The sequence below is a fragment of the Argopecten irradians genome, chromosome 7, assembly GCF_041381155.1.
Source record: "Argopecten irradians isolate NY chromosome 7, Ai_NY, whole genome shotgun sequence".
NCBI classification, from domain to species: domain Eukaryota; kingdom Metazoa; phylum Mollusca; class Bivalvia; order Pectinida; family Pectinidae; genus Argopecten; species Argopecten irradians.
The window spans coordinates 31,407,226-31,434,820 of NC_091140.1; the positions used below are offsets into that span (position 1 = coordinate 31,407,226).

At 33.8% G+C, this 27,595-nt stretch overlaps 1 protein-coding gene across 1 annotated transcript in view; it reads left to right on the forward strand.

Annotated features, from left to right (window-relative positions):
- Positions 1-1,148: 1,148 nt before the first annotated feature.
- Positions 1,149-27,595, forward strand: part of LOC138328143 (carbonic anhydrase-related protein 10-like) — a 124,126-nt gene continuing 97,679 nt past the window's right edge. Inside the window, exon 1 of the mRNA XM_069274793.1 lies at positions 1,149-1,619. Coding sequence (XP_069130894.1) covers positions 1,553-1,619 — 67 coding nt within the window. The 5' untranslated portion in view covers positions 1,149-1,552. The remainder of the gene's footprint in view (positions 1,620-27,595) is intronic.

Sequence of the window (27,595 nt, forward strand, 5' to 3'; positions counted from 1 at the left end):
AAAGAGCCTCAGTATTATATTCCGTCTTTGCATATTACAGAGTTAACTCCATTGGGAGAAGGAATCGATTGTAACGTCATTGTTTTGTGATCGCAATTCACGTCGTTTTCTCCGAAAAGTATGACGTTATGCTCGCAAACACATGACGTCACAATCAATATCTACCCACAAGGGCAGATATCACTGTAATATGCAAATATAGAATTGTAAATATAAAAAAGTTGCTGAAAACCATATAATTTTTACGAGATACACAATTTCGGAATCCAAATTTAAATATTTCGCGAAAAAATGATAATTCTTTTTACAAAGATGTACGACTGTCAGTAAGAGTCATTAATCGCGAAATTATTTATCCGCGACAATAAAGTGATTTACAATTACAAGTAACAATTAGGATCGTGAATTTGACATAAAGTTTGATTATTCCACATTACAATTACAATAAAACGTTATACACATATTTTAATTGAACTCGTTAATGAACGACCCGAACATTACAAGTTCAAAGTATATGACATAAATACAATCATCCTTCATGGTGAACATGTTATATATATATATCATACTATAGATTTTGTCATGCTGTTTTGACCAGTCTTGGCGTCACCTTCGCTCTGTAGATTATGTCATTATCAAATAGCTCTCCTTTGCTTAAGCAACAGCGATACGAGTTACACGTAACCATGTACTGGACAGCTTATCATAATTGATTAGTGTCGTTTTGAGGATTAGATTTGGTAAATAAAAACACATTCGTTCATGTTTAGTATGGTCAACTCACAAGTTTTTGGTTAAAGAAAAGTTGGGGTCCCGCAGAAATTTTCACGGGTGAAATATAGCATCTGTGTAGTTATGTTGTAATTGGTGTTGGTACACGTGTATATTGCCTCAGTTTGTCCGTACACAAGAAAGGACGGCTTTGGTGTGGTTGCTCTCTACGTCAATCAATTTATTATTATACATTGGCCACGCCCATTCATCATTCCATCGAGATCGCAAGTAACCGCTATATCGAACAGCCAAAAATCACATAAGATCTATAGTATAGATCAGACGCCGAACGTTAAATTGATTAACTGTCTGTCATACCAGGAAGCCCCATACCTCCAACACAGTACTATGTCCGTATTAGGCAGAGACGCACGTGCTCCAGTCTGTCTCGAGGAGGCGTTCTATACAGATGAGTCCCCTAACACATTATAATTGAAGTTTCGATCATGCTGTTAGATGTACTGGGCCAGTAGAGACTAGCTATCGGCAGGTAGCGCATCATATATTAACCCTACAGGAGTAAATACCAGTGTGGCAAAAACTATCTATTAACAATAGCGAAAAGAGGATTATTTACACATATATTGTTATTTTTCACGTAAAAAAGCAATTTTTATCATTTGATCTTAACTGGGAGTTTCAACTGAAACACGTGCTTAAGAGTGACATCAAAGTCACGTGCTGTCCCCTTGGAGGGGTGGTTAACCTGTATTTCTCTTTCATCATTCATTGTCCTTGTGGTTTGAGCACTGTCTCTGGTATTCTGTGTGTATTAGCTATGGAATCGTACTCTGTGTGTGTGGAGCTGCTCGTTCTACTGGCTCTACATGCCTGTTTTGTTCCAGGTAAGTTGTTTCACTATCTATGTATAATGCAGGGGCTTTTACGTTACTATAGATATATGTTACATGTAGCGTCACATAGAACTAGATTAACTCTTCAACTGGAGACGATATTTTATATTTTACGTGACGAGATACTTCAACTAAGGGACGGGTTACTTTAACTACGGGCCGAGATACGTTAAAGTACTGGCGAGAATCTTTACCCTACAAAACAGACACTTTACACTACCATGGAATGAGATACTTTACGCTACGGGATGATATTCTGTATTTTTGAACATTACACAGTTATCTACCCTTGCGCGTATGTATTAATTGTGACGTCATATATTTGCGTGGGTAACATCGTCATAGTTTTCAGAAAAAACGACGCGAGTTTATCTCCAAAATAATGACGTCACATAGATACCTATCCGCAAAAGATAACTCTTTAATATGCAAAGACGGAATACTTTACACTGCGGTACGAGAAACTTATCACATATCTTGCTGTGACATGTGATATTTTCCTTATTACTTAGAATTTGGTCGTTTTTATATTTTTGCTAGCCACTGAAAGTGAATGCTAGGGCTTACTTGAGACTAATGTCTAAAGTAACTTCTTCAGAGACGTTTTCATTAAAAATGCATCAAGCAGAAAAAAACAAAAAACTAATATGTTGCATAATTTCTGTTATGTTACAAATGCTTATAATGCATCGTACGTGCTTGTGAATGATTTTCACAGCTTAATTCATCCAAACGGATGATTTTCAATATATTAATGAAGAAGGTTATGGCACATATTACATCAATCCAATAGAACTTGATTGGATGCACAATTTTGATCGGTGTCGCAGATAAAATACGGGCTTGGTGTCAAAATGCCCAACCATTATTTTACTGTTTATTATAGAAAAACCAACACTTTTATAAAATATTAAATGTCATACTTTATATTATCAAAATAGTTTAAAGACAGAGAGGTGATGGCTGATATTGACAGTTCATTCTATGTATTTAATCTTGTATTTAATACTAAATACTAGAATAAAAAAAGTGAAAGTAACAGAGTGAAGGGGACTTCAAAGCTAGGCCTCAAACCATACAACCCTAGAGCATAAGCTAACAGCCTACGTTGTATTATCCAGGTTTTATCTAATAGAGTGGTATTTCACCCTGAACAGGAATTTACCTATAAATCACCGTGACAACTGACGCGTCCTGAAGTGATGATATTGGGTCTTAATTTCAATTAATCACAAAATTTTAATCTTTTCACATAAAACATTAAATTGTCATTGACAAGAGCAACAAACAAACTTAATAGATTCTGTTAAAGCGAGGTCAATATAGCGAGATACAATGATGCTTACAGAAATGACATCAAATGAATGACCATGATACTGAAACGCTATCATGGATTTATGTTATCTGTATAACTATTTAGGTGTAGATTGATAGATATTAACAATTGTATCACGAGCATAAATCCAGAAACAAGTTTTAGAATTTTAAATGAAGTCGTTGAAAAAGACACCTAAAATTGCCAGGATTTTTGACCGAAAGCAATAACGGCTAGTCTAAGATGAACGAACCAACTGCACGACATAGCTAAATCTATATGATGGTTTAGATAATCGTTCGCTGCTGTTAAATCAATAGGTATTGGGCAAGGTATTAAGAAATAACCTGCTGTCAGAAAGTTTTGAAAAAGACTAAAGGCTTTGTATATGTATAAATATATAATCTCTATCAAACGAAATCAATAAACAGGCGAAAACTGTAAGTCTTTCTTGTACATATAAGCACATACGTCTATTGCAGATCAAGCATCACTAAAATACTCTATTTTTATGACGTCACTGTCTCCTTTAATTCCTCTCTCCTGGCTTCAAAAATCTACACTGATTCGTCTTGTACTATATACACGTAAAATACAAATAGATGCATTTTACGTTGGTGATTAGTTTTAAAATGTTGGTGATTAGTTTGAAAACGTTAGTGATTAGTTTGCAAACATGGGTATTGTAGCATGTCAGGCGGTGGTCGATTATATGCTAGCCATTTACAAGTATCTCTATGTTTGAGTAGCCTCTTATGGTCCGGATAAGGACAGTTGTCTGTGCAATGTGATGGGCGGAGTGTCCTGCTTGTTATCTTTGGTATTGGGATAGCAAAATTAAACAAACTTCTCCACTTTACAGCGTCTACAAACCCACACTTTAATATGTGTTAGAGCTCAGACCATAAAGAATAAGGCGTATTTAGTATTTTAATCCTGTATTAAATACTCAATCTTACATGACAACCATCATCAACACATTCCCGTGATCTGTTACTATTCAGTGATAAGATATTGGAGGACATTTCTTTTCAGTTGCTAGGTACTGACCGTCGGTCGGTGGCTTTTCTCCGGGTACTCCGGCTTTCCTTCAAACCTGACATTAAACCTCTACATTACCCTGACTGTTAATTGGACGTTAAACTGATAAAAGCCGAATCCTTTTTGTTTTCAAGATCGGGAAGAACGTTTGTGACTTATTTGGTGTCAAGACAGTCCCAAAAGACGTAGGCAATGTTCTTGATATATATTATACAATGGATTGGCATTTCGTTTTCATTTGTAGCAACAAAATGCTTATCATTTCAAGAATGAGAAAACAATGTATTAACGAGCTTCATTGAATATGTCTGTATCCCATTGCGCTCATACCACCTTTAACGCAATCAAAACACTGTTCAATCTCTATATGAGCTACAAACATATATATTACTCTTGGTCATTGTTCACCAAGTTTCAAATGACAACTGTCACCAGTACATTCCCATGTTTCGGATAGGGTATCAGGGATAGCACACTTTATTTGTAAACAAGTTTTTGTGTGGTAAGTCGCGTTGATGGTTTGAATGTTATACCTCCCCTGTTGATCGTTATGTTTACTTAAATGGTCGTGCTCTTTCTACACTGTCGTTCTTCAAACTGGCTTTTCAATTGTTTAAAACATCGGTTTCTTGAACGGGTCTTAGTCTTATAACCGATTGCCGAAGCAGTATCTCGGGAGTGTGTCTTTTCATGTAATGTCTTCTTCCAGCGAAAAGTTAAGTGAAAGCAAACATTAACTCAGCATATTCATCTTGAAGACTTTTTCGAAAAATACCGTTTTACTGAATATTTGTTTAACATATATGAATATAAGAAATTTAAATCATAAATATTAATTAGCAAACTCCAAATCTTCATTGACTTAATTCACCACAGAATATTATCCAATACAAATATTTTGAGACAGCAAAAATCCACTTCTTGCATTTTTAAGTTGACGTTACTTCGCTCCTAAAACAACAAAATTCAATCGATGCTTGCATTGAGATCACTTATAATAACGAAATCATCAACACAATTCGCTCTGTCATTACATGTCATAAAAAAACGAATTCAAAATACGGAAAGGTGGGTGTTGAAGCGAGAGATACTAGGTTATTGGGAGCTAAAGGAAACGAATTACTGTGTGACAGGGGGAAACTTCCTCGGGAAACAGTTTGAGAGAGAAGCACATGGTCCATTGATTAAATAAAATTGAGAGAAAATAATTCAGATACCAACATATGAAACTAAATAATCCCTGTTTGGATTCCCCTTTTGGCTGTTCGTGCCAAATAGGCATGCATTCATAGAGCTTCCTTTTGAAGCATTTAAGGTTTCACGCGTAACGCTTTTGGAAGGGTATTGTATTATGGGAAAAATAACAATACATTCAAGAGTTGAATGCAGCCATATTTATTGAAAACTATCACAATTTAAGCTAATCTAACTATGTACATTTAAGTGTGAATTAAAATTGCATAGTGTGTTTTATAACTTTCCCTGTGGTATTGAATGGAACGTGCAATAAACGTGATGTTAATTGGCTGTCTCAGCCTGAGTCAGAGAAAAAAAATCTTATCATATGATGCGCATGTAGAGTATCACACAAAAGACAATAAGATAAAAAAATAAGAGCTTGTAACAATTTTAGAGATGCGACTAACGACCTTTTACGACAAAAAATCATTTCGCGATCGAAACTTATTTGATTCTACTTTACATGCACTTTACATATTTTTTCATCGATTTATTTTCACAATTTCTTGTCGACTGCGGTATTCTGTATTTGCATTTTGCAGAGTTATCTGCCCTTGTGGGTAGGTAGTGAACGTTACGTCACGTGTTTGTGAGCGTCATGTCATAATTTCCGGAGAAAAAAGACGTGAATTACGCTCACAAAATAATGACGTTACAATCGATGCCTACCCGTAAGGGAGCTAACTCTGTAATATGCAAAGAGGGAAATTAAATCGCTCGTGAAATGAAGTTGGCTTATACTTATGTAATCATAAAAATGATTCAGCACTTTTTATCATTCAATATCAATAACATCATTCATTATCAATAACATCATTCATTATCTACAACTAGTTACTTATCGGGTTTTTTATATAGAAAAAATCTAATAAAATCATTACAACGGTAATACCAAGACCATGGACAGGCTTTCCGGTTTCGCTTTGCAAGCTGAAAAATAAAAAAAACACAAACTAAGAAAAAATAGAAGAAAAACATAAAACTTAACAACATTGCTTGACATGTAATGCTTTGGCATCAGTTAGTGTTTTTAGCATGGCAGATACAAAGTACCTCATTTTTTGATAGTGGAACAAGCCATAGAAAGTATATATACTAGCATCAGTTAACAAGCACCAAGCCAAAGTTTTATCAAGGCTTCTTAACTTAAGGAAATTCCTTTACTTACAAAACAAACGATAGGAAACCAATACAGAATTTGAGGAAGCTTTTTCTAATTTCTGTATTGTTTTTTTAAAGGAAAATTTAACCTAAGGGATTTCCTTAAGTTCATGAGTGTTTGATGAATTTGATGCCACAATTACTAAGGCAGTATCTTGTGGTAACATGATTCACGTACAAAACAATACAACCTAAGTAAGCATAAAAAACCCACATGGTTACACAGCAGCGATAGAATCTCAAGGCCGTGCAAACACTGAAGTGTCATAAGCAATTCCGGTCTGACGTGATTTGTATTGTCTAGGTAAGAATGCGCACACTTACCCTTACACCATATATAGGTAGCTAAAACACTCTTCATGAGGATTATATGCAAGCCATATCAACCTGTGCACCGACCAGGTTAGACAATCGATATACAGATATCGTTACGACCTCTGTAACCCTATTACGTCGCAGACTCGTGCTAAAACACGTACATGCGGTGTCTATAAAAAGGCTCGCCACGTGTGAAGCTAAATCAATTTTTCAAAAGTTTGTTTTTTAAAAACGCGTTTAAAGTGTTTCCATTGATTTCGTAGAATAGTTAAGTAGTTTAAAGCGAATTGTGAAAATAGAAAAGCAGAAAAACATTTGTTCTGCGAAATGAATTTAAATCTGGGATGTTTACCTGTTACGCTGAGCTTCAAGCGCATCCAGAGAAATAATGAGAGGAATGGAAACAATTACGAACAGCTGAAAGACACAATCTTCCCTGATTTAATCATTGATGAATTACTAGAACATGTTTTCATTTTGTTTTACGCCCCCTGTTTCTGTTTCTTCCGCAAATAATCAGTTCTGTTGTCACATACCTGATCATTTGTTTTGAATTTTTAAGATTTGTATGGTTGGATTGGTGATGTTGATATCCCTTGATGGTTTTACCTTTCAGGGAAAGCTGATGACGCTTTTCCTTCCAAATCAGCTGACCGGATTTTCCTTGCGCTTGTTCGAAATGAATTTACCCTTCGTTAAATGTCTTTTGTTTTAGAAGTTTATTCTTTTCATATAATGCCGATAACCTTTGTTATTTACATGTATATATATTATTATATAATATTACATATTAAAAAAAAGTTTTGATATTTTATAGAATGATTCATTTAAAAAATCTTTTTTAATAACTTTCAAATCGATGATTATGTGAAAATATGTGTTTGCCACTGACTACTAAGGCATGCATATTGTTTTGAATAAACGTTGCACTCTAATTGCTACGTGAAAAACAATTTGGACAATGTCAGACAATGGTTGCAAATTGAGACGGCTACAGCAAACATACCAATCTCCTACATTGGATCAAGGACACGTTGTTTTAGCATTAAAAGCTTAGAATTGAAAAGAGACTAATCTTAAAGTTGATAAGGAAATGTCTGGTGGTTTAATGTATTTACCAAATATTGGTTCATCCTTGAATTCTTATGATTGAAGTAAATTCAATGACTTCTTAACATCAATCGCAGCGTAGTGTTGTAGGCAATATATATCTTTCTCTGGTTTATTCCAAGTCTATATATTACTACTTTATTCACAGAAATAGATGGTGTTTTTGCCACCTCAGACAACATAACAAGTTCCACACACACATATATAGATGTACAACCACATAATCTGGGTCACGACTGACAAGAGGCTGTACAGATGTCGTACGGGATCGGCAGACAAACACCACCAGACTGGGTCTAAAGCCATGTACCTTACGATAAACCACTGGCGAAAGCCAGAATCACAACATTTTGACTCAACAGTATGCTCATCTCGCCACCTTTATGGCTTCAGACTGCTTCTCATCTTTTTTGATGGAGTTCTACCGTCTCTGTTCATGGTTTGACCTACTTTTACGGCGACTCCTGTGTGCTGTTGTCATTTAATTGTTTCTCGAATATAGTCTGCATATGCTCTTGTCCATCATCGCCTTACACAGATAAACCACTACTTAAATGTTTAAATAGGCATTCTATGGTGCGTTACTTATGTTTGTATTGTCGTTGAGATGTCGCTCAAGGAACGGGTTACTGTGTTTTGTCGAGCGAGCTACGGCTACCTAGACAGGACCCGTTAAAAAGTTCCATAATCTGTCTGATGTTTATTTCATATTGCACTTCGATTGCTTTGACCTATATGCATCCGGCTCTGGCCTTCTGCCTCAAGTTGAGCAAGCACTTTAGAAAGAAAATGAATTATTTAACATATAAGTCGTGGAATTGTATTTATATACTCTCGTATCATGGAATAAACTCATGCGTCTTCTAAAAGGGCCGTGTGAATTAACGAGACGGTTGCGTTTGAATCATGTTTCTGATTCCGGTTAAACTGCAGCCATTGCTTTGGATGGCCTAACCTTTATGTGTGGGCTTGCATGTACATATGGAGTTCAGGAACTTCACGTCTGCGTACGGGATTGATTCGCATTATCTTTGTGAAGATCAAAGCTCTTTTCCTCTCCAGATATAACTCAACGTAATGGAGTTTAGTTTAGTTCTCAGGACCAGTCAACTGTTATTCAGTCTCGTAAACATCGCGCTCTAAGCGAGATATGGACAAAAATGGCGATTGAAGTACATTTCATTTAATGACAAATGAAAGCCTCACAAATTACAAAGAAGGTTGCTACAATTTTGAGCAAAACAGTTGTAAAATCCAAATCAATACGTGTTAAACTCCAATTCTACTATTATAAATCAACAGGTATGTTGTCGACATGATCACGTTTTTATAAATCTCCCGAGATTTACACGTGTCTTGGACCGAAATTTACTTGTTCCCATTTCAAACTGTTTAATGCATTCGCATAATTAACGTTGGGATGGATAGTGGAAAGATTTTAAAATTGTTTGTTAAAAATGTATAACACAAGCTGCAACTTGAACAGCTTTGCCAAACTTTAAAATCGTTTACCCCTCAAGACACTTTTGAATTCTTGTGATTCAAAGACTGGAACAGTTCATTATGAATGTTCAGGAATTAAGTTAAGCAATAACTTTGATATTGATTGCAAATATGTAAACACATTTGTTGAAGATTATATTGTGAGGAAAATCTGGACTTCAATATTTCTGAAAGGTTCAAATAAGATATAACTGGTACTTAAGCTATCGTGTTTATTTAACTCATTATAGTTAAACACTTATTTATGAGATAAAAATACAAAATGTATAACGTTAGTATGGTGTCATAGTGAATGCAAATGTAGAAAAATCACAGAAAGCACAACACAATTTATCACCAGACTGTTTACAATGTATGTTTAGTATAGCTCTCCATTCTCCGTGTTCGTGATACAAAACGGTCATTCATTTATTCTTTCGGAATCAAAGGTATTTATGTCTGTTTGATGTATCTATCGTGATTGCAGTCTATGGCTTTGGACAATGTACAGTATTACAAATTGATCTTATTCATAGCAGAAAGATTTTCAAAATAACGTGACATAGCGTACATGGGATCCAGTTTGAGTAAAAGATAAACATTTACCCACGAATCCTGAAATATTTGCCTATATAGCATATAATGAATGGTTGACTATATATACTTACATAGTGGATAGTTGGTACCATTTTAAGTTCAATGATACTATTGTATTTAATGAAGCAGAAGACCACCCAGAAAAGGTACTCCATAAAATACGAGAATGAAAACATGTTATGGGTCGAAGAAGTAGACAGGTGGATAGGAATATATCAATCCCCGTAAAAGAATTCGGTCGTCAACCCATAGCTAGCCTCGGGTTGACAAGCCATAATATTACACTTGGGTTGAAATATCCCTGTCCACTTGACAGACACATGTTAGATTATATTAGTCTGCATGCATAGGATTCCTTCTTTGTCCAATAATGACAAAAGATAAACACTTTAAGATAAAACAACAGCTCATTGAACCAATAACGTATTTAATTTATGGATACAATAATACAATATAACATCAAAAACAAATGGCTAAATTATGTATATATATTTCTAAATTTGACTATCTTATTGGCCGATTCTTTTTTCTTCATACCTCTATGCAAAAATTATTAAAAAAAATCCGAGAATGACACGAAAACTCTACGTTATCATGATGTCACAATAAAGATATTGACGTTGTGTAGTGTTTTGGAAAAGTCATCCCTTGAAAAATTATGGAATCACATATTAAAAACGTATTTTATTTATAAGTCTAATGTTCATCATCAGCATTGATGTCACTTTTTATCTATTTGTATATATGTTTTTTTTTTATTTCATCGGGTTATGAAATACATTTTATTTGCTAACTTTTTGTTACTCGAATTCACACAGTTTGCAAACAAACATTTGAATATCCTATGAAATAAAAACAATAGTGACGTCAACGTTTCAACGTGAAACTGATTTTTTTTCGTGGCAACAAAAGATATTAATACTTTACTTTCTGATATTCCAAACTTGCTGTTCCATTTTATATTTGAAGCAAGTTCAAATGGTTCACGTTTTATTTCGAAATCTGGTAAAAATGGTCGATACAAATGACAAAAAATAATATTTTTGTGGCCACCACTTTTTCCGATTTTGCTGACAGGCCTTTTTTATTAATTTATTTCGTTGCAAACTAGAGTAATTCTTTCCCCTTTTTGCACTATGCATGTATTTTCATGACTTCATTTTTATTTTCAAATGCTAGGATTTAAGTATCTGATTCTTATAATTACGGTATAAAATCTCCACCCCAAAGATCCATTCGAAATCCTGACAATATCTGGATACGATATCATATACTCTCATACAAGGTCATATTGACACTATACCAAGTTTATATAGCGTCTAAGGACCAGTAAATATTTAACATTACATACAAATAATATGTTAAAAAAATTTCATTCTGCTTGAAAGTCTGATAATGGTTCTAGGCGGTATAGAAACCAGTAAGACTATAACTATACAAGGCGGCTCTGTTGTTCCCACGCTTTCGATCCGTATACTGTAAAACACGAAACGTACTTACTGTGTGTACTTTGTTCGTAGGTACATTGTTCGTGGGTACTTTGTTCATGGGTACTTTGTTCGTGGGTACTTCGTTCGTGGGTACTTTGTTCATTGGTACTTTTTTCGTGGGTACTTTGTTCATAGGTACTTTGTTCATGGGTACTTTGTTCGTGGGTACTTTGTTCGTGGGTACTTTGTTCATGGGTACTTTGTTCATGGGTACTTTGTTCGTGGGTACTTTGTTCGTGGGCACTTTGTTCGTGGGTCGTGGGCACTTTGTTTGTAGGTATTTTGTTCTTGGGTACTTTGTTCGTGGGTACTTTGTTCATGGGTACTTTGTTCGTGGGTACTTCGTTCGTGGGTACTTTGTTCTAGGGTACTTTGTTCGTGGGTACTTTGTTCGTGGGTCGTGGGTACTTTGTTTGTGGGTATTTTGTTCTTGGGTACTTTGTTCGTGGGTACTTTATTCTTTGGTACTTTGTTCGTGGGTATTTTCTTTAGAGTACTTTTTCGAGGGTATTTTTTTCGTGGGTAATTTATTGTGGTTTCGAGCTTTCATATCTTCGTGAGTGTAAATATTCGGGGTTCGTTGATACAAACATGGTATCAATATTACGTTAAATTCGTTGTTTTCATATTCGTGGCTCAACAGCAAGCAGTAAAACATCGAAAATATCATGTTATACAGTATTGTAAATTATATATTGGGCCTTAATGACCTGAGCTGTCAATAATCCATGGAACTAAAACAAACAAGCAAATGATAATGGAGTTTTGTCTCAAGAACAGTTAAAAATCTTGTTTGCTTTATTGTATCAGCTGCATATAAAGGAATTACTTTTTTCACCAAAAAATAACGGATACTTTATTATGACGATGTAGAAAATATGGAGTCAAAATCTTTGTCCAATGAATTGAATTATGGCTGGACACTAAATGCTGACCCTTAATCCTCAACTCAAACTCTCTTTCACAGTACTTTAAAATGCCATGAAATATGCAATACATTTCTATTAACAACCGAAAAGAGCAGTGACTGTCTTATACACGCATATGGTATGTTTTATAATATAGTGTATTTGAGAGGAGACCATGAATAATGATGTACTGTATATTGATGTGTTTACTCTAATATTGCAATTTGATGTATGCTCAATCTAAACAGGTTCCTTCAGTGCTGCAAGTACAAGATACATGGTCTTGAAATGCTATAAAGTACTATTAATGTATTAATATTGGTGTCGAAAGCATGTCAAAGTTTTTCTTTCACTTTTTTATCAATTAATATTGATTGTGTTTGACACCATCATTGTAACTTGTTCTATCATTTGATTTTTCACTCACGGACTCATTGTTGATAATGGATATGAATTAAACTTTAAATCAAGATGCACTCACCAAATATAATCGTAGCAAGTTTTATCCTTTCTTGTTCACACTGCTTTTGGCATATTTGCGATAAAACTAATGAGTATTTGTGTGGGAAAGAGTTTTCTAATTTCCGTGCATTAAAATCGCATTGAAAGTTTAATATGAATGAACGCTAATTAAAGCTATTATTAGAAAAAGCTGAAACAAAGTCGAAATGACTTTTTCGGTCTAATAACACCAGAGCAAGTGATTTGAAAAAATGCAGTTGGAAATGACATAAGATAAATCAAAATAGCCGCTGCATCATTCGATGTCAATTTACCTAACGGTGCAAATAGAACGTACCAAATGAAACGGAATACCTCGAACATCGAAGAGGCTTGTGTCTTTATCATGGCGTTGCTCAAAGATCCGCCCAAGACATGAATCAACTGTCGTTGATGTAAGTAAAATAGCCAATTTAAATACGAAGTCATGAAAGGGACACGACAAAAAATATAAAGGCAACTTATTCGTCATTTTTAAATACATAAACTGTCGTTCGGGACAGGAAACAAGTATGTAAAACGAAACCAACAGGCGATAAGGAAATTTGTATATCTAGTCATTTGTGAATCCATTGGCTCATCTCACGTTAAATCGACCACCCACTCGGGTTACTTTTTTATTTACTCTGGATTTGTTATTTCTTGGGGTATCAAAATCCTATTTTATCTTATACTTTGCTAAATCTTATTAATGAAGAAGTAATGCTTTGATGATTGAAATTGGACCAAAGCTCCAAGAACATTAATAATCACCAGATAGTTAATAGGTTAGGTTTTCTTACTATGCATTCATGAACAAAAAATGTTTATAAAGCCAATTCAGATAGAGATGTTGAATACTTCTTTTACAACCGCATTGCGTGATTCAGTTAACAGGAAACAATAAAATGTCTAAAAATGCATATTTCTCCCATATGCTTTCAACGTATTTAAATAAGAAATTCAATTTTATGAATATAAAACCATTCTGTTATGCATATTCGAGTCGATTGGGTAATAAAATGCATTAGATAGATGTAGGATAACAATAACGTGATTTAAAGGATGATGCAAATACTGGAAGACTTCATTTTACAGCAAATATTCGGTTATTTTGCGATTGCCTATTATCTTAGATTAAGGACGGTAACGACATTTATTTTCAAAATATTAAAATATTAATGCATTTTTGAGATAGCGTGCTTGTAATGCAGCAATTGGAAGGCCATCTCGTTTTCTAGAATAGTCGCTGCAATCATGATAACAAAATATAAACGAGTTCGCAGTCATGGTTGACTTCTGAACATTCACAAAATTCTGTATGCACTATAATTGGACATAAGGTTGAGATGGTTCATACATATCAATTTGTACTGATATAATGTTGTGGCAAAAGGTCAAGTAAACAAGTTGTAGATAGGAGAAAACGAAGTTCTCATTTTGCACCTTTGAAATATCTAGCGGATCTTGTTTGGCATGCATAGCTGAAATATGTGGAAATAACACATTAGAATTACTTAATCTTGTAATTGATAGATATTTGTGTTAAAAAGTTTTTTTTAAAGATTTTGTTAGTTCAAATGTAAAAATTGTATTATCTCATACGTTTTTAGTGAGCAATTAGAAACGTCCTCCTATGTTGATTTTAAAGACAGTAGAGCAGTCTACTAAGAAATACAGTGAATATTCAATAATCCGGACATCTTCAATTCCAGTCTAAACCGTCCGGATTACGAATATTTTAGTGCTGTTCTTTGTGATATTCGTTAATGCCACAACGTATATAATTTTTGCTCATTAGAATGGTTTTACAGTCCAATTGTAGATAGGTATACTGTAAATACCACAGGAAGGAGTTGAAGCCTACCTCCACACACACACAAATTGATAGCGGTACCACAACAGTCCTTCCATCAGTGCACCCTCGGGTCCCATTTCTGCACGCAAATTTGACAGCCACAGTGTTAGATTTGAACGTTAAGCACCATTTCCGTGAAATCTCCTCGGCTTTCTTACCTTCAAAGCAGTGAAAGGACATCAATAAAGCAATGCAGTCCTTATATTGCTGTACCTACGTACTATATAGACATACATACAGGTCCTCTCATCTAAACCAAAGAGACACTTCATGTGGGCGATTAGTCTCTGGATTTCTACTTAATATTCTATATTACAGAATTCATAGAACATTATGAAATTCTATTTTGTGGTAAACGGAAAGGTCGTTGCGCCCACTTAAAACATTTAGCGGCTTCTTACAAGTTCTACATTGTAATGAGTTGGCATGAACTCAGTTATACTATGAATTAATTGCATTGTTGAATATCATACCAGAGAAATTGTATCGAACACGCCGCACTGTCTATCACATACTGGTTAGAACTCAATTGCCCTTTCACTCCCGATTAAAATAATCTTCTTAGATCTATACCACATAGTCACATACAGCAGCACACAATAGGATTAAATTGAAATTTGAAAAAAGTTTGAAAATTATTTGAAAAAAGAATTGAAAATTTGAAAATAATTTGATTTTTTTTTTAAAGGGATTGATATTTAAAGTGTAGTTTCCTGACGAAACGATATCAGAACTTTGTTTATCGTATTTACTTTCAGAATGTTTTATTTCTGATGTTAGTTAATAGTAAACAGCAGGTAAAGCCAATAAACACGTCATCTTCTTCTAGAACAAATATATTCAATACAGGGTATAACTGCGCATATTAATGAATGACATGATAGTTGAAGAAGAGTAGCATTACTAATAAGGACTTTGGCTATTGTTATGTTACAGTGTTAAAGCATGTATGGTATCGAAACTTGGTGTATGGTTGGCGATAAAACTTGAACAAGACTAAAACAATGTATCATAATGATATAATAATATTGGAAAGAAACTGTCCTAGCATATGGCGTTGTGATGTGTTAGAATCAGATTGGATTTATTCTTCAAAATTTCCACAGATTTTGAACCGTCGCCATTATATCCTTACTTACAATTTTAAATGACAAAGACCAAAAACTTGTCACCTTAGTAATAGTAGTATTACTGTTCATATAAGCTTCCTTAATTAGTCAAACTACCAGGCCATGCTTAATGTATTTCCTAGAAACGAGAGGCTGGTGGTACGAAGCCGGATTTCTGTGATAGTAAAACATCAATCAGAATCCGATAATCACGAATAATATAGATGTGGTGGACAAGCGGCGAGTACTCTTAACTCCACGCGTTGACCGCGACGCTTCGTGAAATCGATACCTCTGACATATAGGTAGCTACCTAATTGGATGATTACATATAAAATATCAAATGAATATCAAACATACAGCAATACACTGCACTACGTATTCATTCATTGACAGGGATATTAGTAGACTACATAAAGGTTGTTACTTAAGTCAATTATCTAATCTGTTACATCAGGATTAATTACAAATGTTCCGCTTCGTAATGTGTCTCCCTGACAACACTTTAATTACTTATATGTATGCCGCTAGGTAATATATTACACATTTATTTGTCTGGCGCTGAAGGTCATTGTTAAGCGACCATGAAATAGTTATATAGCAATTATGTCACAGACAATGATAATTTGGAGTATCAATTTTGACCGGTGTACCAAGACGACTTGGTTACAAACCAAGCTTTCTTTATTCCTTATGTGGTCTTATAGAAAGTTTGGCTATATCCAAAGGAAGCAATTGTAATGCCGCTCAAATATCAAACCAATTAAGGGATCTATATTATCATTATTTGGCTCTATTTAAAGAGATGAAAACATATCTTTGACTTATTCTTTTATAACCAATTTTTGTCCAACTGCACAAATGATAGCGTATTGTAATTGGATGGTTTTGAAAATAAAAAAATGAACCATGCTGTATTGTTGGTGATTATAGCAAAAGAAATAAAATGCAACATGATACTCAAACATACGTAAATATACTATACCTAGCATAATGTTACCAAAGCAATAACTTATAGCGGGATTCTGCGAAAGTTATGATATTTCATATAATTTCAGAATATTTATTGTAAGATGTTGGTACAAAGGTAATCAGGGAACAGGCAATGCCTATATCAGTCCGCTTCCGGAATCATGGTATCTTATTTTGTTGATTTTCCCATTGATTTCCTGTTCATAAATATCGAATTTCATGTGACAGAATACATGTGTTAGATCCCAAACTATAAAGATGAATTATTCATTTGTTGAAAAAACAACGTTTTCATAAAGCAGTGCGCTCTTGCCCTATACCAGACATCCATCTGTCATAATGTATAAGTTTGATGTCAGGACCGGCCAGAGTATCTCGGGCTTATAAAGACAGTGTGTCGTTCACTCTAACGTCCTCCTGTGTCTGAAATGTTTACCTTACATTGGCTTCCAGGTGACATGTGACAGAGCCACGCGACCTTCAACACGTCTCAAAGGATCATATTATTTAACACATACATACATTCCAAAGTGCTATTTTTAGAAATTTAGTGTTTTATTGCACATTTAGGTGTGTAAAATGCGTCATGTTCATGACCGCTGTAAATTAGAAAATATCGATTACATTCAAGTAACACTTTTTTGTTTTGTGTGAACATTCTTCACGTGTACAGTTCTGTATTAAACCATAATTCATCGTTTTCATGCCCCTACAAATGATCATTGTTGAAGCACTTAGATTTATTACATTAATAAATGAATAGAACATGATGGATGAGTGTTAAGCTATTGCAAAATAGTACGTTTTTCCAACAATAGCCAACAATACTGTTTGCAAAATTATCTGAAGACAAAGACTCGAATCGGTGCGGGTAATATAAGCATATAAGGTAATATAAGGTATAACCAATACGTACCATACCTACATACATGATGCATGTACTAGCCTAACAGAGGTATTTTCCATACCAAGACATGGTAATAGGACTTTATCAATAATAAAGCGACAAGATAATGCAGAGAACATTCACTTTCATTGCAAATATATTGTACTCTTGTATCAATTACAATCCAGCAGAGAATTGTAGAGATATGACGAACCTTTCGAAAACTAAAACATAGTATAATCTTTACTTGATTAATGCTGTCATCATGAAAATCGGTAACCCCCCTAACCCCCCCCCCAACCCCAACCCCCCCCCCCTCCAAAAAAAACCCCCACCAAAATATCAATAGCTTAGCAGAAATGTGAAAACAGTCCTATTTGTTTGTTTTGTTTTTTCAACCCTCTTAATTATTTACAAATTTAACTGAAGTTATGTACGCACTAATCGTGATATTGTTACATTCGGTTATGTACACAGTATATTTGAAGATGTTAGACCTAGCCTTGACAACGACCTTGCTTTAATGATTTGAGTGACGCGGTACAGGAAGTTCTCTGTTGTAAGATAATGATTTCGATCATAGTCATGTTTACACGGCAAGAATGGTATATTGTATTAGTTTATCCGATAATTCAAACTGACGGAACCTTTGTTTTCATTTTCAAGTGTCAACTTGGATGTAACAGTGTCGAGAAGAATATACCACATTTTTATCATGATTAATTAAAATCATAAATATGCATTTGATATTAAATCATTATAACTATTTAATCCATGCAAAGTTATCCTATTCTGTGTTATTAACATTTGAATAAAAAATTGCAAAAATAATGCCATCAACTCATTAGTGAATCTATTAAGAAACGCTTACGTGAATAGAATGGATGTTACCTTGCTTAATATTCTATTTATTTTTAAAATAACAATTAAAGCTACAGTTAAATTGACAGGCTCGTGTCCATCGGACTATCACACTGTATATAATGTTCACATTCTAGATCTCATTTTGTTATTTGTCGAGTACTGCCCGTCGGCCAGTGGTCTTACTTTAGGGATCATTTTCTATTTTCCGAACTTAGAAAATCTTTATTGCGTTTAGGATTTAAAACACAAGCGAAACAATCCCAAAATCATTTCCCAGAGTCGTGTATGGCTTCATACAGCCAAATGCTGCATACGTTTAAAAGCTAGAATACAACTTAATGACATGAACCTTTCCTGTTAGGGCTATAAAGCAAATCATCCAGAATTCTACATCAGAAAATACTCCATGTTTCCAGCGCTAGCTGTGAAGAATTGGACGGCCTGAGATGTTTATGACCAGGGTGCGTTTGAGTAACATCAGCAAATGTTCAGAAAAAGTTGATTCCGCAGTTTCATATCAAAGGTTTGTTTTTGTTCTCAATGAAATATAGATGGTCTAGACGCTATGGCTTCAAATTACTACACAAGGAACGCGTCATCATATATATATTTAGTCAACTTAAAGAAAACCGAAAATATCCCAGTATCTGTATATACCGCATTACGTCTTACACGCCCATTACTTTTTCAAAAAAAAAGTTTCTTGAAAATAATAATGACATACGAAATTTTATATCAAGGCCTAAAATGAGATTACGATACAAAAAAAAAAAAATAAAAAAAATGCAAGATTTCCTGCGTAATCTATGTTAACAGTATATATTCATTTCGCTATATATTTTGCCGTTTGGCGCAGTGATAGTCAACTAACGCACACTGATTAGGACAATGGAGGGAAACATAAGACGACCCGCGTTATGAAAATTATTTCAATTTAATTGTTCACATAGTGATAATTAATGTAGTATTAACGGTAAGTTAATAAGTTAATAACTTTTGCGACTCCACAAAATATCAATTTCGTTTCACATTCCCATTCGAAAAAATAAAAGCCGTTTCAGAAAGGTAGTGGGCTTTTAAAACAGGAACCTCAAATTTGATCGTAGAAGTATCTAAATTAGGGCTAGGCGAGTGAAAGTTATACCGTAAACTAATAGAAATGATAAATGGATACGAGATTAGTCTAAACTTTCACAGTAAATATTTTTTCTCCAGTGCTTTCTATTGCAAAAGTCAACAACTCTATTAGCTGTCTCAAACGCAATATAATTATATTTATATTGCATCTTCCAAACCTTTCCTTACATAATGCAGATTTCATTTCATTAGACTTATCTATGACATTCGACGTATTTCTGAAAAGTGTTCTTGTTGATTTTTACCATATAGACTAATAGTTCATACATTTGAGCAACCACATTTCATTGAAACCATATAGTGCAGCCTTTTCTGTTTTATTCCCCCAAAATGATTTTAATAAAGAATATCAGTTTATTCAACTATTGGAAAGACAGTGTTTAGTTATGTGTTTCGAAGAAACTTTTAACTTGTAGCAACATTTCTGCACATGCATGCAACAACTACCATTGACTTTCTGTTTCACCTTTTAAAATGACAACAATATCATTTGGAATCGGAGAACTTGATAAAGATGCTCCGTCGCCGACAGAACATAAATGATACTCATCATTTGAACAAAAATTGGTGTCTTATCATGTATACATATGCCTAATTCACACAAAAAAATAATATAAAATAATTTATTCTATTAATATTTATTATTCAGGTTCCATAAAAATTACATTTTTCTAATGTTTTTCATCATAGCTAGTTTTGGCTTACGAATGAACAGTAATTACCAAAAAATTGTAGGTATACTATACAATGTAAATCAAGTATGACACAACTGTGGTCAACCTTTCCAGTTTAATATCGTGATATTGATCCCTTTATTCTAATACTCTGAATACCTCTGAATGTTTTGTCATTTTTTCTAGCGTATTACCGAGTCTATAAAACATTTCTCCATTTGCCCAGACAAATCCTGATATGCAATTGAAGTCCATTGAATGTTTTGATTTATGGAATGTAACGTTGACGAGAATAAAGAAACAGGACATCTGACTACACAATAGCCATTTACACGGAATCCATAGAGGTTTCGCCACTAATAACCATTAGTAGACTGTTCGTTGGTTTTATTGTTTTACGACCTTACAACAAGTTAGATCGTAAATTACGGTCACGTGATAGGGGAGTAGAAACAGCAATGGAAATTTCTTCCAAGCAGAAATCAAACAACTTTGGCAATCGCGAGTTAAATCCTTGCTGTTTAGTTCAGCGTTGATCTGCAATTAGTGATGAAAATACTGAGTTATTTTTCCCTTCCTAACCGAACTGCATTGCTTTTATCTGCTTTTTTTCAGTGACTATTGCTAAAATGTACAGTTACAAAATATGACGTTAGTGCGTTACATACATGTATATAATTACTGTTTTGATACGCTATTTATAGAAGCTTGAAATATATTAGATTATGTCTTAAGGATAATACTATTTGCTACATTGATATTGACAGCATTTGTGTTGACTGTGATGTATTTCGTGGATACTGACAAATGACCTACATTGACAATCTATAAATATCTAAAGAAGCTTTATAGATAAACCTCAAGGACACACAGATTTATACAGTATATATGTAATTCTCTGATATGTCATAATGACAAATTACTAATGAAATGATAGGATTTCACGTTCTCTTATCAATATGTGTGAATGATAGTGTTAAATTACTACAATATATAGAGGGCTTCATGAAGAGTGGATGCTAGATACAGAATCTATGTCACTCGAATGAGTTATATTTTTAGAAACACTTGCCGACATACGCAAGCAAGGTGAAGTGGTATTTGAGGAAAGTCTATGTGGTGCTGAATACCTGCAAAGCTTACACTGTGCGTTACTTTTTATAGTTAGCATAAGTTTTCTGTTATCATGCCCTTTCTTTTTTGTTCATGCGTATCATGATTTGGAACTTCCAAGTTACCTAGAAGAATGAAGCTGGTGTAATAGTAAAACATTAACTCACGGTTCTTATTTGACTCTTTAAACGTACATAATACAGTAATGAAATGCTTAACACCGTATGAGAGCGATGAATATGATTGTATTAATGTTCTGTATTTTGGTTTCTTCAAAATGTATTATTAAATCTAATTATCACTATAGAAATTAGTTGATCTGAAGCAACATGCCACACTTTTATACCTTACGATATCAAAATACATAATACTATTACACATCTTTCTAGCCCAAATATACATTTTTAAGATATAAAAGTCAAGACACATTTGCAACAGTCTGAATTATACAATTTACACTGTAAGAAATGCTTAACCGAAGGTCCCGCATAATTAGGCGCCTTTCTTAACTTCAAAATTACAGTAATTGTAACGTTTTATATCTTACTGTTGACACAATGATTGAAAACCAGTCTACTCCGGATATGTTTAGCAAGAAACTTATTTCAATGTTCATAGAACTAATTACCCAACATTTTCTTCCATCAAATTAAAAGCCAAGTTGTTTACACGAAGAAGTCAATTATACAGTATATCTGATCGGGTTCAATTCTGAAAGGAAATAATTTACTCGAAAGTTGTTAAGTGCACTAGCTTTTCAGAAACATACGTGACCTACATGGTAATCCATACAAGTGAACATTCATTGAAACTCTCTTAAATTTCAATTTACAGCAATGAATGAGAAAAAGGAAACATTGACAGTTAAACAATTTACATGCTCTGGCCAACGAATTCTCTGACATCATTGTTAAAATGTCTATGTAAAATCTGGTCCTCAATCTAATCAACAATTACGTAAATGTTTCATGGTAATTATCTCATTAAATTTAGACGATTATACAAAGCCATTTGTGTTGAACACGACAGAAACAGACGTTTAACATCATTGATCAGGTCGCGGTTCATTACTTGACATTTGATGTATGATGCAGTTAATTAATAGAAGTTGACATTTACATAATGACTTGTGACAAGTATAAATCAACACATTTCACTTCTGTAGATTTGATCGGTACATGAACCCCACAATCCAATGAATAAATTATTCTTTTCTATATCAGATCCTTTGAATCACACTAATGTATGATATTTTGAAATTTGTTCTTTGATTTTAATTAACAATAGTTTTTTTAATTTAACTCAGGGTATTTTAGTGCTCGTGAATATTCAATCTCTCCCATAATGCATTGCGGTTCCTTGCATGTGGGAATCGCAATGAAACCTGGGAAAGATTGGCGGAGTTGTGATTCCATATCACATGATTTTGAAGCAACAATGAACCGAATAGAATGAAAAGCAGACATATTTTATAGGCGAGATCCCATCAATGGTTTTGCAAATGTAGTTTCGTAGAGACAGGTATTGACATTGTATAGGTACGCCCATACACGCATTACATTGTATTTGAAGATGTAAATTAAGAAATGCTTAATACAATGATGCAGTTCATGGTGTTCATACCAAATCCTACATACATATTTGAAATAATTTAATCACCAAAAAGTTAATTACATTTCAAGAGTAAAATGATTCATAAAATCTCATCAGCAAGCATTTACAATATAATTTTTAGATCTAGACTATAGTTTTAGGTGTGGGATTGTAGGTAAGCTTCCTCTTTGTAAATAGTTTTTGACTACATGTTTACAATTCAAACCTTTTTTATGAGAGGTCGAACATTTCTCAAGCTTATCATGATGGATTTCATAAGTTATAAACGCTTGCTCTTCAGGAACATACGGAGATTATTTTGTCGGAACCTTTTTTTTCAAAATTATATTTTATTGATATCTTATCGATATATAATTAGATAATGATACATAATATATACCATGTTATATCATATTTGATTGATATCGTTCTTGTTATCATTTATCATAGCCGCGAGGTCAAATTTTATGTTCAATTTTATAAGGTTCACACATTGAATGAAGTCAAAATTCAAAACATATGATGCTTGTTTTTTGGTTTCGAGGTTATACGTTTTAGAGACAGTAGGAATCATATAGTTATAATGAAAGACAATAAGCTTACACAGACAATTGCTATTATTTATAGACATTTGAATAAATTACATATAATACGAAAGGAAAAATTTCTAAAAGATTGGTTTAAGACAAAAGTTGTTGTCATTCTTGGAATTGATCATGCGCATTTACTCACTCGAAATAAATGACAGTCGGTTTTGCTTTTATACAATGGCGTCTTAAATAATTGCCAGAAATATGATTCCGGAATATAATTTGACTAATGCTTAATTACAGAAATGTCTTTCTGACGTTAACGAAGAACATGGACTGTCTTCAACACGAGTACTTAACTATCTATTGCCCTTTTATATCTGAGGATCCCATTATAGCGCTAGATTAATGAACTAGAGATAAGCAGGTTGGAGACACAGGGAAAATCCCAGTGGTATTCACAATACATCCATTAACTAAGGAAACGGATGATATTACAGGAAAATCACATGCTTATCCAGCCCTGGAATTGAACTGACAATAGCTTTCATTAAGCGTATGGAAGTGCCTGTAAAACGATCGCTTTCTTCCTCTAAATGTTCGCCTTGTAACATCAGTGTATACTGAAAAACAGAAGGCTGTAATAACATAGACGCAAAAAAGTGCTTCTGTGTGGAAATAACATGCAGGATTAGAAAAATCACTACACTGCGTCTGTCATCAAGGGCCATGTCGCCTGTCATCAATGTTTCATCGCCTGGTATAAAACAGCAATGGTACACAGGAGACTCCACAGTAAAGAACAACTTTGTTTTAAAAGCATGACGAGCTTTGGCGATGGGTAGTAAGTGAACTCCCTGATTGAAATTTTATCCAGATAATTCAATACATCAGAGAGTTGCAAACAAAACATTTTTTGCATACTCACACTAAATTCCATGTACATATTCGAGATGAATAATTTTTTTTATAACCCTAATGAAAAATCTAAGCAAACAATGCCTAAAATGGTATTGTCAATCGCATGATAGCTAAGGCCAGCACAGAGATATTTATCATAGTATGTATTTATTTTGAGGGATATCCCAAAACGGGCAATTAAGGTAATGGGATCGAGTTTAATTGCTGGGGTGATGCTGTAGGCATTTGATTGCATGTTTCCAACATACGGATTTTATTTCTAGCTAACTTTGATGCCATGCTCTCTACTTAGCTCATCACGAAGATGCCTAGCCATCAATATCATTTGGATACGGAGTTGTGGTAATCACCGACGTGAGCCTGTAACAAGACTACAGGATCAACCTGAACAGATGTACCCAGGGGGTTGTATATCACAGCAATTCAGACAGTGTTTTGATAATTCGTAAAATGAATAATTTTTTTTTAATTATCATCATTTTTGATGATGAAAGTTTTTTTTTTTTGGAAAATGATTTATTCATTGTTGTTAGGGACTTTCATTGTCATTGGAAAATCAACAAGGCAGATTTAATGCACAGATATTTCAATAATTGTATTTTGTAATTTAAAATAAAATAGTAAGACCTTTTTGAGATGAAGAATTGTCATTTTAACTACAAGCCAGCTTATGTAGTTTTGTAAAGAATTGAGTAAATGTAGTAAAACACAAATGCAGTTTTCATATAGTAATAAATATGTGAAAAGCCATGAAGATATTAAATATCTGATATTTAGAAATCGTATTGAAAAACATATCTTCCATAGAATTAATAGGTTTACTTGACAATGAAGACGAATGGTCAATAATGCTTGTGGAAATATACAGTTGTTTTTCTTGCAATTTTGTCAACGTTATATATAATTTGTCTGAGGATGTTGCAATCTGACAAATTGTTTTATAAAATGCGACTATTACATTCGAATGAAATGAGATTTTCAATATTTGAAGAAAAAAGAAAAAAAAAAGAAAGAAGAGAAACCAAACAGGTTTCTTTTAAGAAATCTAGGCTTGTCCGAGTTTAAACAATTTTTCATTTATATTGCATTAATAATCACCTTTATGTTTTGTTTCTGTGGTGGATGTTGATATTGAACTCAATTTCACTGCAGGTTATATTAAGTACACATTCTGATAACTTATAATGATTTTATGCTTTCTTTACAATGAATATAAATGATACTTGTGAAAAGCTAACAGAACTTTCACCGGAAAGAGCCTAATAAAAAGGTCATAGCGCTTGGGTCGACCAAGGATGAAACCTTCATTTTCGACTTTTCCTTTTTCTTTAATATCTCCTTTCATACCTTATACTATCATATACATACCTTTATCTCGAAATGGAACTTCACGTCGACAGTTTAAGTGGCACCTGCTTGTCAGAACTAAATTTTGACTTATTCTGGAATGTTTAAAGGTGATTTGTGACATCACAATGATCAAATCGATATTGACACACTGTATAGTGATGAACAACCCTTTTCACCAAATGAATATTTAACAATACATGGTTCCAGTGGGAACTATTGATGGCCACAGGAATAGGGTAAATAGATAACTAACATTTCATGTACTAGAGCCGTCAAAAGGATATGAAGGATTTCATAGAAGGTGAAAAAATATAACATGTCAATTCAGATGAGATTCCTGACAGTCAGTAACGGAAAAAAAAGAAAAAAATACTGATTTGATTTGATTTTGATTGAAGTCATATTTCAAAAGGTCTCGTGTTACAACTGCATTGATCATTGACATCCTGGTCCTTTTCAAAAGTAACACTAATTACTTTCAATCTTAATTGTAAATCGCGTGAGTGAATAATCGCGTTAGGAATATCTCTAATAAAATGCACCGACATGCATGCTTTGATTACGTATGTTACTTTTTTTCTATTTCGACACTGATCTTCTGAAGTATTCTCTATGTTATTTGTAACAATCATGTGACATTTTTATTTGTTTTGCGATCTGTACGGTTTGACATATTAAATAAATTCAGCATTGTATTGAATTATCCTTAATATGATGGGATATCGGTGCCCAGTAGCAATATCATTCAATATCATTTATAGGATACCAGAATGTTCAGGAGGATGGGCTGACATATGGTTTGTGTTAAGTACCCTATCTCCAATAACATAAACAAACAAACTTCAATTAGAGAATTGAAATCCAGCTAGCGTTGACATCTTTCAACTCTAAACTTTATTTTCTAAAACTGCAATCGATCTCTGTCGAATGTCTTTTTATTGTATTTAATATAGAACGTCAGAACTCCTAACCTCTTCAGCTAATAATATCCAAAGAAAATTCCAACTGATTTGTGATGACTTGATATCTGGTTTGATGCATTGCAATAAGCTAGCGGGTTAACAGTTGTTAGTAAACAGTGGAATTCTCATTTGGAAATACCCGAATGATTTGACGGAGATTTTGAGATCCATTATTTGTTGTATTAGTATAGTTTTGATATAAGCTTGTGTTATCTTAAATCTATCAATACTGTTAGTTACCGCGGCTCCGATTACATGGCTACATACAGGCCTGTGTTTTTGTTACATTGTACTGCTGTTCAGACCACAGCCATGACGAATAGTTAATTTGCTAATGGTCACAGCGGTTCTGTCTACCGATACACTTCATTCAAATCATTAAAAGTTTCATCAACTTAATCAAATATTTGCAAATATATATGAACAAGATTTAATAATTGACAAAAAGCTGAAATCAAACACAAATTATTTTTAAAAACAATTATTTACATAGCTTTGTTTATAAAAAACAATCATGCTTTTATACCGAACGACTAGAGTTTTTTTTATATCGTGATAAGCTAACCATACGTTAACGCTATCGTTTGCTTATATAAATAAATACCAATCAAGCGTGGTGTATATCCCCAGATCGAGCGGGTGAGGCCCGTAACGGTGAACATAGAACCGCCAGGACCACTACGGGATGTAGCCTTAATGGTTTATTCCTCGACCTGTTAATATGATGGGATGCCATGACTGATGCCTTTGTCAATATCATATATGTTATGCATAGTTAAAGCCATAATGACACTTAATGAACAATCTCGGATATACATACTACACGCTGCATCCTCTGATCTTGTCAACTTTAATAC